At 46.5% G+C, this 12,030-nt stretch overlaps 1 protein-coding gene across 3 annotated transcripts in view; it reads left to right on the top strand.

The window, feature by feature from the left end:
- The window catches only part of MCF2 (MCF.2 cell line derived transforming sequence), a 199,036-nt gene that overhangs the window by 150,331 nt on the left and 36,675 nt on the right, over positions 1 to 12,030 (top strand). For all 3 annotated transcript variants that reach the window (XM_075323774.1, XM_075323773.1, XM_075323775.1), the window contains 2 exons: positions 2,165 to 2,257; positions 4,024 to 4,116. In XM_075323774.1, the coding sequence (XP_075179889.1) occupies positions 2,165 to 2,257; positions 4,024 to 4,116 (186 nt within the window). The remainder of the gene's footprint in view (positions 1 to 2,164; positions 2,258 to 4,023; positions 4,117 to 12,030) is intronic.

Raw genomic sequence — 12,030 nt, 5'->3', positions numbered from 1 at the left:
AAGTGGATATCCTACAAAAATCTTTTTTTAGCCATTTTAGAGGCACACTATAATAATTTTATGAAGGCACTTGTGTGAACATTACCTATGTCTCTATAAAGGATAACATTATATCAGTCATACTTCTGGGAATACTTTTTTTTTCTAGCTCAGTTTAAACATTGGAACAATTGGAGAGTGAAGAGTTAGGGTAAAGCAACCTGTGAAGTAGCTAACAAAGTCACAAAAGTAGTTCATATTCACAAAGAACGTTTTTCAGCTTTTTCTTTTTTATAAAGCCAAGAGTTACTCGAAAATTAAAATAAAAAAAGGAAAAGAGCTGAACTAAAATTCTTTGTAACCATTTCTTATTTTAGAAAAATGCTCTGAGTGGAGAAATGTAATATTGATAGTCCTATGAATATTTTAATATGGACACAAGATAGATAAAAAAGTAAAAATCATACTAAAACATACCAACAATGTCCCCTAGGAATGTTAGGTATAAATTTCTAAATCTCTTACCGTAATAGCGCTCCTTCTGGAGGTATTATATTACATGTTGTTAATACTAGATACGGTATAAGCAAATCTGCCTAAATGTATTCAAGTTTCTTATGGACATTTGATTTGCGTCAAATTTATGAGATGCCAATAGAATGCACTGATTGTCAATAAATCACATTTATTACACTCAAAGGTTCTCTCCAGTCCCCAAAACATAACACTATACAATGAAGAACACTTTTGGGTGTGTCTTAGTTAATTTGAGCTGCTATTCACACAAATCACCTTGGATTTTACTGTCACATACTTTTTTTAATTAAATCTTCTGTTTGAATAATTGTTTTTCTTATTTTCACATTGTCCATGTATTTTCCACAACATATGTGCTGCTACATAATTTATAGACATACAAAGGTATTAATTTGTTGCTTTTCACTGAAGTTGCAAAACTTCAGTGGAATTGTTACAGACTAGGCTCACGTAAACACTAGAGATGATCATACCTTTGGAATTCCGGTTCACCAGGTATATTTGAACCTTAAAGTTTGTTTTTTGACCTCATCTTGATCCGAACCTCAATGGAAGTCAGTAATAGGGCAGTTGTGGCTCCACCCACATGCTGCCAGCCATAAGCAGAACACTTCCGGGGGAGGGAGGGCAGGGTTTTTCCAAATGTTTTTGTTTGTGTGAGCATACTACATCAGTTCACGCTGATTTTACCCCAAGTGCGAGTCATTCAAACACTGTCAGCAGCTCGCACAGGGCTGAGTATCACTCATCCTCAAGCACAGCACTGCTCACTTGAGGGGTTTGCTTTCGTAACTCACTCAAACTTCTAACCCAAACTTTTTTTGGAAGTCAGTTTCCGAACCAGACCCCCGACATCGAACGTCAGGTTTGCTCATCTGTACTAAACATGTCTGGACACTGCCTGCTTCTCTTAGTCACTGAACATTGAAAGAATTAGGAAGAGCAGCTAGTCTGCATGTGACTATAAGTGTGCAAATCGCATATGAATGATTGGTCACATGACGACTACGCAAACTGCCTTGTGTGGGTTGCGACAAACAGAATTCTTGTCTTGGGTGCTGGAAAACCTTGATACACTTCTGCCTTACCCCTCACATATCCCACTGGTGCAGCTCCACTGGCTCCCTTCACCTTCTATCTTCTCTCAAGTCTTCACTCGTCGGGGTCTCTGGTGGCACTCACTAGGCCTCACATGATATCATGAATTGAATCACCCTATGATGTCATAACATGTGGGAAGATGCATGCCATGATGTCGATTGAGGTGTTGTCCGCACCAGGGGCACAGAAAAAGAGAAGTCCAGGGCCGGAGAGAGGCTGCCGCAGCTCTACAGGAATAGGGCGTGCGACTAATATTTATTAACGCCCATCCCAACCTTTGAACATTTTTTGCTGGATTTGAGCAAATCAAATTCCAAAAATGTTTTGTTACTGTCCAATCCAATTTTTTTGTGAACTTTAAAACAAATTAAATTAGCTTTGGCTATATTTGTTCATTTCCAGTAAACACCATTCCTATAGTCAAGCCAAAAAGAAGCAAAAGCCACCTTCACAATAGTAGTGATTTTATGTTGTCTTTGTGCGAATGCTATAAAATTATGGATAATCAAAATATATTTCTAATACGAATAACACTTCTTTCATACAGAGAGAAGATTTCCAGATGTATGAAAAGTATTGTCAGAATAAGCCGCGATCAGACTCTCTCTGGCGGCAGTTTTCAGACACCGCTTTCTTTCAGGTATCTACGGCGGTATTTTTGTTCAGATCTCTTTTCACATAATGAAGGTCAGGTACACGCGTCATTATTATGCATGTTATCAATTTACAAATTTTATTTATGACAGTTTCATATATACAGGGTTAACAATCCAGAACGACTAATTTATCACTAAAAATTATTATATAACTAAAAATGAAACTTAATTATTGCATACTTTTGTTTTGTTAAATCTTGTTTCTCCTTATACTGTAACATGGGAGTACACAGAAAACATGGGGCTCCATAGCAAAAGTCCTAAATGCCACCAGCTTCGGCAAAGTAGGCAGGGGCACAGCACATAGGCGCAATCACAGATGGTCATACGTCACACTTTTGAAAGACAAATTAATAATCACAAAAAAAATCAGAAAAGACTCATGCATATTGATACACAAATTATCAAAACATATCAACTTACCCCAATCGGCATCCAATTAATAATATAATGTATGGGGACAAATAATACTGGGCAAATCGCTACATAGTGTCAGAACACAAAAAAAGGGTGAAAAATGATCAACCAGCCTAAATACTGCAAAATATAATTTATTGACAAATATAAAGGTTACAAGAATTTGGTGGAGGTGCACAAAAGAAGCAGAGTTACAATTAAAACCAAAAATCTGTGCCTAGCTTATCCACGTAGATATAGCTGTATAACAATAACACAATTGCAATCCTGCAAAGCCTGCTCTCCGAAGTACGTTTCAGTAAATTAATTACCTTCGTCAGGGTGACTTTTTAAAGACATTCAAAGGGACATCTATTGCGGCACAAACACAGAAGTTGTACACCTACTGAAGTGCCATAGACTTCTCACTCACTATGGTACCCGTTTTATGGCCCACATGCTGTATGTTGCACCCAAAAGTTTTTACCGGACACAGTATGAACCCTTACAGTGAATTTCTCACACATTGTCTTCACAGTACATTCAAAGTATGATGGCCTCACAGTGCCCTCAGCAAAGTATAATACTGCCATAAGCCAGAAACTGTATGATGCTGCCATAGTGCCCCGAACTGTATGATACTGCCATAGTGCCCAAAACTGTATGATGCTGCTATAGTGCCTCAACACAGTATCCATACGTTCACAGTGCCACCTACACATTGTGACTCTGCCATGGTGCACGCAACAAAGTATGACGGCCCCACGCATAATATAATGTTCCCACATCTTTACACATTATTTCTAAAGTCCCATACTTTGTGCAATGCCCACAAAGTCTCCAACCGCCACGCAGTACATTTGTCCTCGCACCCTTTTAAACATATTTGCTCCCACAGCTTCCTCCACACAGTAAGATGGCTCAACAGTTTCCTCGCACAGTACTGACTGACTGACAAAATGTGAAAAGTAAAGCTACTCACCTAGCTCCGTTCCCACGATGCTCTTCTCTGGTATGGAGGAACCACACAGCAGGCGCAATCTAATGACATCATCATCACACATGCTGCATTGAGACTCCGATTTGTAGACTGAATAGTGGAACAGGGAGCTGTCGGCCCCTTGCTTTACCACTGAATTCATCTGTTTCTGTGTCTTGTATCTTGAGGATGCAGGTACTAATGAAATTGTGATGCTGGATGGGGCCAGTGCTGCTCGGCACTCTGCTCTCCTAACTCACGGACTCCATAGAGGCCAATTGGTCTGCTGCTTTTAGTGATACTGCACTGCTTTATACAGTTGTTAATAAATTAACTTTTGTAATTAATTGACTATTGACTCCTTTATTGATACAGGAATGCCAGAAGAAACTGGAGCACAAGCTTGCACTGGACTCTTATCTTTTGAAACCAATACAACGTCTTACCAAATACCAGCTGTTATTGAAGGTGATGGTCAGGGATATCTTCAAGAACAAAAATAAAAAAATATTTATTCAGAACGGTCAGAATTAAATAGTTGAGGTTGAAATGATTGTCACAAGCACAGTAGAGTACTGTAGAGAATGTATGGTAAAAAAAAAAATGACAATAGCAATGGACTAAGTAGCGTAAGAGAAACAAATAAATATACTACAGCTAAGTATATGGATGTTCTTGTAGATACGAAAGCCCCACCATAGCCATTGACAGTATGCATCTACGCATTAGTACTATCAAACACAGGCCACGATTGACCATATTAGTAGTGAGGAAGAAGGGGACATTATGGAATACATGGCACATCACTTATCTCAGTCACAGCAGGAAGATGTTACCACTGATAGTGACACCATCAGTTTGATTGTGTTTTGAACAGAACAGTTTGTCTGACCACAAATAGTTACATAGTTACATAGTTACTAAGGTTGAAAAAAGACCTAGGTCCATCTAGTTCAACCTTCTTCCACCAGTTCTACATTTGGTCACAAAGTCTTTTATAACCAACAATGTTGTGTGTACTGAGGAAATCATCCAGCCCTTTTTTGAAAGCTGTTATAGTATCTGCCATTACTACCTCTTGTGGTCGGCATTCCACAGTCTGACTGCTCTAACTGTAAAGAACCCTTTCCTATTTAGCTGTCGGAATCGCTTTTCTTCCACTCGCAGTGAATGTCCCCTGGTCCTTAGTATTGTCTTCGGAAGAAATAAGTCATGTGCCAGTCCTTTATATTGACCACACATGTATTTATACATATAAATGAGATCTCCTCTGAGACGTCTTTTTTCTAAGCTAAACATATCTAACTTTCTTTGTCGCTCCATTGGGAGACCCAGACAATTGGGTGTATAGCTACTGCCTCCGGAGGCCACACAAAGTATTACACTTTAAAAAGTGTAACCCCTCCCCTCTGCTATACACCCTCCCGTGCATCACGGGCCCATCAGTTTTTATGCTTTGTGTTGAAGGAGGCACACATGCACGCAAGCTCCACAATTTAGTTGGCAGCAGCTGCTGACTATATCGGATGGAAGAAAAGAGGGCCCATAACAGGGCCCCCGGCATGCTCCCTTCTCACCCCACTCTGGTCGGCGGTGCTGTTAAGGTTGAGGTACCCATTGCGAGTACACAGGCAGGAGCCACATGCTGTTTTCCTTCCCCATCCCTTAGGGGCTCTGGGTGAAGTGGGATCCTAAACGGTCACCAGGCACTGGGATCGTGCTCCCTCCGCAGCCCCTGGGGGAATCTGCTGGACAGGAGCCCGGGTATCGTCAGGGACAGGCCCTGCTACACTGAGATACTCTGTGTCCCCTTGGAGACGGCGCATAGAGCGCCTGTCTGTTGGACGCTGCAGCAGCTGCTGGTTCTGTTTGTGCGCCGGGACTACCGCGCTGACCACGCTTGTTTGCCGGCCGCGCTTATAACTTGAGTCCCCGGCTTTTGCGGCCTAGTACCGCATATTCCCGCCCCCGGGCCTGCCAGTCAGGGGTAAGGGCGGGACGCTGCACTGAACGTCAGCGCTGAGGGCTGGAGCATACTTAGTATCCTCCTCCCCCCTCACTGAGCACCGTGGGGCACCAGATTCCCGCACTTTTAAGGCACGCCCACGGCTCCCTCCTCCTCTCAGAACGCTGGCAGCCATTTCTATCAGCACTTCTGACGCCGGAGAACTTCAGAGACGAGCTCCACAGCTCTGGGAGCCCAGGCAGGGAATCTGGTGGTCACACAAACGCTGAGGGCGGTCGGTAAGCCGCACCTGTTACTAGGTGCTGGCCCCCCTGGGTGCCGAAGTGTATATTTATATGCTTATATTGCAGACATTTACTCTGTACGGCTGCACTATTGCTTGGCTATATACCCTCTCTGATTGCTCTAAGAGGAGTAAACAGCATGTCGTCCGCAAAAAGCAAGGGTGCCAGGGCACAGGCTTACTTTGCAACCTGTACCTCATGTGCGGCTATGCTACCTGCAGGTTCCACCTACCCTCATTGTGTGCAATGCTCGGCCCCTGTGACACTCACTCAGCCGGAGCCGCCGCCACTGGTGGGACCCTCGGCCCAGGTGGAACCACCTGCTGCCACTGTCCAGGTGACAGGGACAGAGTTTGCTGTATTCGCTGACAAACTTTCTGAGTCTATGGATAAATGGTCTGCTAAGATACTAGAAGCTTTGCAGTCCAGACCTGTAACACAGGCCCCGGGCACGGTTGAACCTTTTCACTCAGACCCCCCTCGGTCGGAGCAGCGAAGTGCTTCTGGGGCGACTCATAGGTCCCACGGTGAGGACTCTGACACGGACCGCAGTCCCAGACCGCCTAAGCGGGCTCGCCGGGAGCTTCCCTCGACTTCATCACAGTGTTCAGGGTCTCAGCATGAGGACTCTCTGGAGGATGAAGCGGAGGTGGCAGATCAGGGCTCTGATTCTGACGCCGCTCTCAACCTTGATACACCTGAAGGGGACGCCATAGTAAACGACCTTATAGCATCCATCAATCAGGTGTTGGATCTTTCTCCTCCAACTCCTCAGATTGAGGAGTCAGCTTCTCAGCGGGAGAAATTCCATTTTAGGTTTCCCAAACGTACACGGAGTGCGTTTCTTGATCACTCCGAATTCAGAGATACAGTCCAGAAACACCGAGCTTTTCCAGATAAGCGCTTTACTAAGCGCCTCAATGACACACGTTATCCCTTCCCCCCTGACGTAGTCAAGGGTTGGGCTCAGTGTCCCAAGGTGGATCCTCCAGTCTCTAGACTGGCGGCTAGATCTGTAGTTGCAGTGGCAGACGGTGCATCACTCAAGGATGCCACTGACAGGCAGATAGAGCTCCTGATGAAATCCATCTATGAAGCTATCGGCGCGTCCTTTGCTCCGGCATTCGCAGCCATATGGGCACTCCAAGCTATCTCAGCTTGTCAGTCTGAGATTAATGCAGTCACACGTGCCTCTACTCCGCAGGTTGTGTCCTTAACCTCTCAGGCGATGGCGTTTGCGTCCTACGCCATGAATGCTGTCCTGGACTCTGCGAGCCGTACATCGGTAGCATCCGCCAATGCGGTGGCAGTTCGCAGGGCCATGTGGCTACGTGAATGGAAGGCAGACTCTGCTTCCAAGAAGTTCTTAACCGGTTTGCCATTTTCTGGCGACCGCCTGTTTGGCGAGCGATTGGATGAAATCATTAAACAATCCAAGGGAAAGGACTCATCCTTACCCCAGTCCAAACCAAAAAGACCTCCACAATGGAAGGTACAATCGAGGTTTCGGTCCTTTCGGCCCTCAGCCAAGTCTCAATTCTCCTCGTCCAACAGGTCACAGAAGGGTCAGAGGAACTCTGATTCATGGTGGTCTAAGTCACGTCCTAAAAAGACCGCCGGAGGAACCGCTCCCAAAGCGGCCTCCTCATGACTTTCGGCCTCCCCAAACCGCATCCTCGGTCGGTGGCAGGCTCTCCCGCTTTTGCGACACCTGGTTGCCACATGTCCAAGACCGATGGGTGAGAGACATTCTGTCTCACGGTTACAGGATAGAGTTCCGCTCTCGTCCTCCGACTCGTTTCTTCAGAACATCTCCGCCCCCCGAGCGAGCCGATCCTCTTCTTCAGGCGGTGAGCACTCTGAAGGCAGAAGGAGTGGTGATCCCTGTTCCCCTTCAGCAATGGGGTCACGGTTTTTACTCCAACTTGTTTGTGGTGCCAAAAAAGGACGGATCTTTCCGTCCCGTTCTGGACCTCAAACTACTCAACAAACACGTGAAAACCAGGCGGTTCCGGATGGAATCTCTCCGCTCCGTCATCGCCTCGATGTCCCAAGGAGACTTCCTAGCATCAATCGACATCAGGGATGCTTATCTCCACGTGCCGATTGCACCAGAGCATCAGCGCTTCCTGCGTTTCGCCATCGGGGACGAACACCTTCAGTTCGTGGCGCTGCCTTTCGGCCTGGCGACAGCCCCTCGGGTCTTCACCAAGGTCATGGCAACAGTGGTAGCAGTCCTACACTCTCAGGGACACTCGGTGATCCCTTACTTAGACGATCTCCTTGTCAAGGCCCCCTCTCGGGTGGCATGCCAACACAGCCTGAACATTGCTCTGGAGACTCTCCAGAGATTCGGGTGGATCATCAATTTCCCAAAGTCAAAATTGACACCGACCCAATCGCTGACATATCTCGGGATGGAGTTTCATACTCTCTCAGCGATAGTGAAACTTCCGCTGGACAAACAGCGTTCACTACGGACAGGGGTGCAATCTCTCCTGCGAGCCCAGTCGCACCCCTTGAGGCGCCTCATGCACTTCCTAGGGAAGATGGTGGCAGCAATGGAGGCAGTTCCATTTGCGCAGTTTCATCTGCGTCCACTTCAATGGGACATTCTCCACAAATGGGACAGGAAGTCGACGTCCCTCGACAAGAACGTCTCCCTTTCTCGGGCAGCCAAGGCATCCCTTCAGTGGTGGCTTCTTCCCACTTCTTTGTCGAAGGGGAAATCATTCCTTCCCCCATCCTGGGCTGTGGTCACGACGGACGCGAGTCTGTCAGGGTGGGGGGCGGTCTTTCTCCACCACAGAGCTCAGGGTACCTGGACTCAGCCAGAGTCCTCCCTTCAGATCAATGTTCTGGAGATAAGGGCAGTGTATCTAGCCCTAAAGGCGTTCCAGCCGTGGCTGGAAGGCAGGCAGATCCGAATTCAGTCGGACAACGCCACGGCGGTGGCATACATCAACCACCAAGGCGGCACATGCAGTCGGCAAGCCTTCCAGGAAGTTCGCCGGATTCTGCTGTGGGTGGAAGCCACAGCCTCCACCATCTCCGCAGTTCACATCCCGGGCGTAGAAAACTGGGAAGCAGACTTTCTCAGTCGCCAGGGCATGGACGCAGGGGAATGGTCTCTTCACCCGGACGTGTTTCAAGAGATCTGTTGCCGCTGGGGGAAGCCGGACGTCGACCTAACGGCGTCCCGGCACAACAACAAGGTCCCGGCATTCATGGCACGGTCTCAAGATCACAAAGCTCTGGCGGCAGACGCGTTAGTTCAGGATTGGTCGCAGTTTCGGCTGCCTTATGTATTTCCTCCTCTGGCACTACTGCCCAGAGTATTACGCAAGATCAGATCCGACTGCCGCAGCGCCATCCTCATCGCCCCAGACTGGCCGAGGAGGTCGTGGTACCCGGATCTGTGGCATCTCACGGTGGGTCAACCGTGGGCACTACCAGACCGTCCAGACTTACTGTCTCAAGGGCCATTTTTCCATCTGAATTCTGCGGCCCTCAACCTGACTGTGTAGCTATTGAGTCCTGGATCCTAGCGTCTTCAGGGTTATCTCAAGAGGTCATTGCCACTATGAGACAGGCCAGGAAACCAACGTCCGCCAAGATCTATCACAGGACGTGGAGGATCTTCTTATCCTGGTGCTCTGATCAGGGTTTTACTCCCTGGCCATTTGCCTTACCCACTTTTCTATCCTTCCTTCAATCCGGAATGGAAAAGGGTTTGTCTCTCAGCTCTATTAAGGGACAAGTCTCGGCGCTCTCTGTGTTTTTTCAAAAGCGTCTAGCCAGGCTTCCGCAGGTCCGCACGTTCCTGCAGGGAGTTTGTCACATAGTCCCTCCTTACAAGCGTCCGCTAGAACCCTGGGATCTGAACAGGGTGCTAACGGCTCTTCAGAAACCACCTTTCGAGCCAATGAGAGATATTTCTCTTTCACGCCTTTCACAGAAGGTGGTCTTCCTAGTGGCAGTCACATCACTTCGGAGAGTGTCTGAGCTATCTGCACTGTCATGCAAAGCCCCCTTCCTGGTGTTTCACCAGGACAAGGTGGTTCTCCGTCCGGTTCCGGAATTTCTCCCTAAGGTGGTATCCCCTTTTCATCTCAATCAGGATATCTCCTTACCTTCTTTTTGCCCTCATCCAGTTCACCAATGTGAAAAGGATTTGCACTTGTTAGACCTCGTGAGAGCACTCAGGCTCTACATTTCACGCACGGCGCCCCTGCGCCGTTCTGATGCGCTCTTTGTCCTTGTCGCTGGCCAGCGTAAGGGGTCACAGGCTTCCAAGTCAACCTTGGCTAGGTGGATCAAGGAAACGATTCTTGAAGCCTACCGTTCCTCTGGGCTTCCGATTCCTTCAGGGCTGAAAGCCCATTCTACCAGAGCTGTAGGTGCGTCCTGGGCATTGCGGCACCAGGCTATGGCTCAGCAGGTGTGTCAGGCGGCTACCTGGTCGAGTCTGCACACTTTTACAAAACACTATCAGGTGCATGCCTATACTTCGGCAGATGCCAGCCTAGGTAGGCGAGTCCTTCAGGCGGCAGTTGCACACCTGTAGGAAGGGGCCGTTTTTCGGCTCTTTTTATCGAGGTATTCTTTTACCCACCCAGGGATTGCTTTTGGACATCCCAATTGTCTGGGTCTCCCAATGGAGCGACAAAGAAGAAGGGAATTTTGTTTACTTACCGTAAATTCCTTTTCTTCTAGCTCCTATTGGGAGACCCAGCTCCCGCCCCTGTTCCCTTCGGGCTGTTGTTTTTTTGTGTACACATGTTGTTCATGTTCAATTGTTCTTTGGTTCATGGTTTCAGTTCTCCGAACATCCTTCGGATTGAATTTACCTTAGACCAATTTATAAGTTTTCCTCCTTCCTGCTTTGGCACCAAAACTGATGGGCCCGTGATGCACGGGAGGGTGTATAGCAGAGGGGAGGGGTTACACTTTTTAAAGTGTAATACTTTGTGTGGCCTCCGGAGGCAGTAGCTATACACCCAATTGTCTGGGTCTCCCAATAGGAGCTAGAAGAAAAGGAATTTACGGTAAGTAAACAAAATTCCCTTCTTTTTCAACCTGTCATCAGATGGGAGGCCTCCATTCCTTGTAGTAGTCTAGTTGCCTGCCTTTGAACTGGCTCTAACTTTTGAATGTCCTTTTTAAAATGTGGAGCCCAAAACTGAATCCCATATTCCAGATGTGGCCTTACAAGTGATTTATAGAGGGGTAACAATACGTTGGGATCACGGGATCTAATCTCTCTTTTTATACACCCTAGAATCTTGTTTGCTTTTGCAGCTGCTGCTTGACATTGAGTGCTGCTGCTCAGCTTATTTGTAATGAGAATACCCAAGTCCTTCTTCTGTTCTGTAGTCCCGAGTTTACTTCCATTTAATGTATACGTAGTTATAGGATTACTCCGACCTAGGTGCATTACTTTACATTTTTCAACATTAAATCTCATTTGCCAAGTATCTGCCCATTCTGACAACTTATCCAGATCTTTTTGTAATATTATACTATCAAGGTCAGTTTTTAATATCCTACATAGTTTGGTGTCATCAGCAAAGACTGACACTTTACTATCAATCCCATCCACAAGGTCATTAATAAAGAGATTAAAAAGAATTGGTCCTAGCACAGATCCCTGTGGCACCCCACTGCTTACTATGGCCCATTTAGAGAATGTTCCATTTATGACTACTCTTTGTTTTCTATCTTTTAGCCAATTCCTTACCCAGTTGCATATAGTTTCCCCTAGTCCTTGCTTCTGTAGCTTTAGTATAAGGCTATTATGTGGTACAGTATCAAATGCCTTTGCAAAGTCCAAATAAATCACATCAGCTGCATTACCAATATCCAGGTTTGCACTTACCCCCTCATAGAACCCCAACAGGTTGGTTAGACACGATTTATCTTTCATGAATCCATGCTGTCTGTCAGTTATTATATTATTTTCTGCAACATATTTTTGCATGTCATCCCTTAAAATGCCCTCAAAAACTTTGCATACTACTGATGTCAGGCTTACTGGACAGTAGTTGCCTGGATCTACCCTCTTACCATTCTTAAATATCGGTACAACATCAGCAATCCTCCAATCCGGAGGCACCAACCCTTTTACAAGCA

The sequence above is a fragment of the Anomaloglossus baeobatrachus genome, chromosome 9 (genome assembly GCF_048569485.1).
Source record: "Anomaloglossus baeobatrachus isolate aAnoBae1 chromosome 9, aAnoBae1.hap1, whole genome shotgun sequence".
In the NCBI taxonomy this organism is placed as follows: Eukaryota; Metazoa; Chordata; class Amphibia; order Anura; family Aromobatidae; genus Anomaloglossus; species Anomaloglossus baeobatrachus.
The sequence above is the reverse complement of the archived record's forward strand: the minus strand, read 5'-3'. Positions and strand labels throughout refer to the sequence as shown.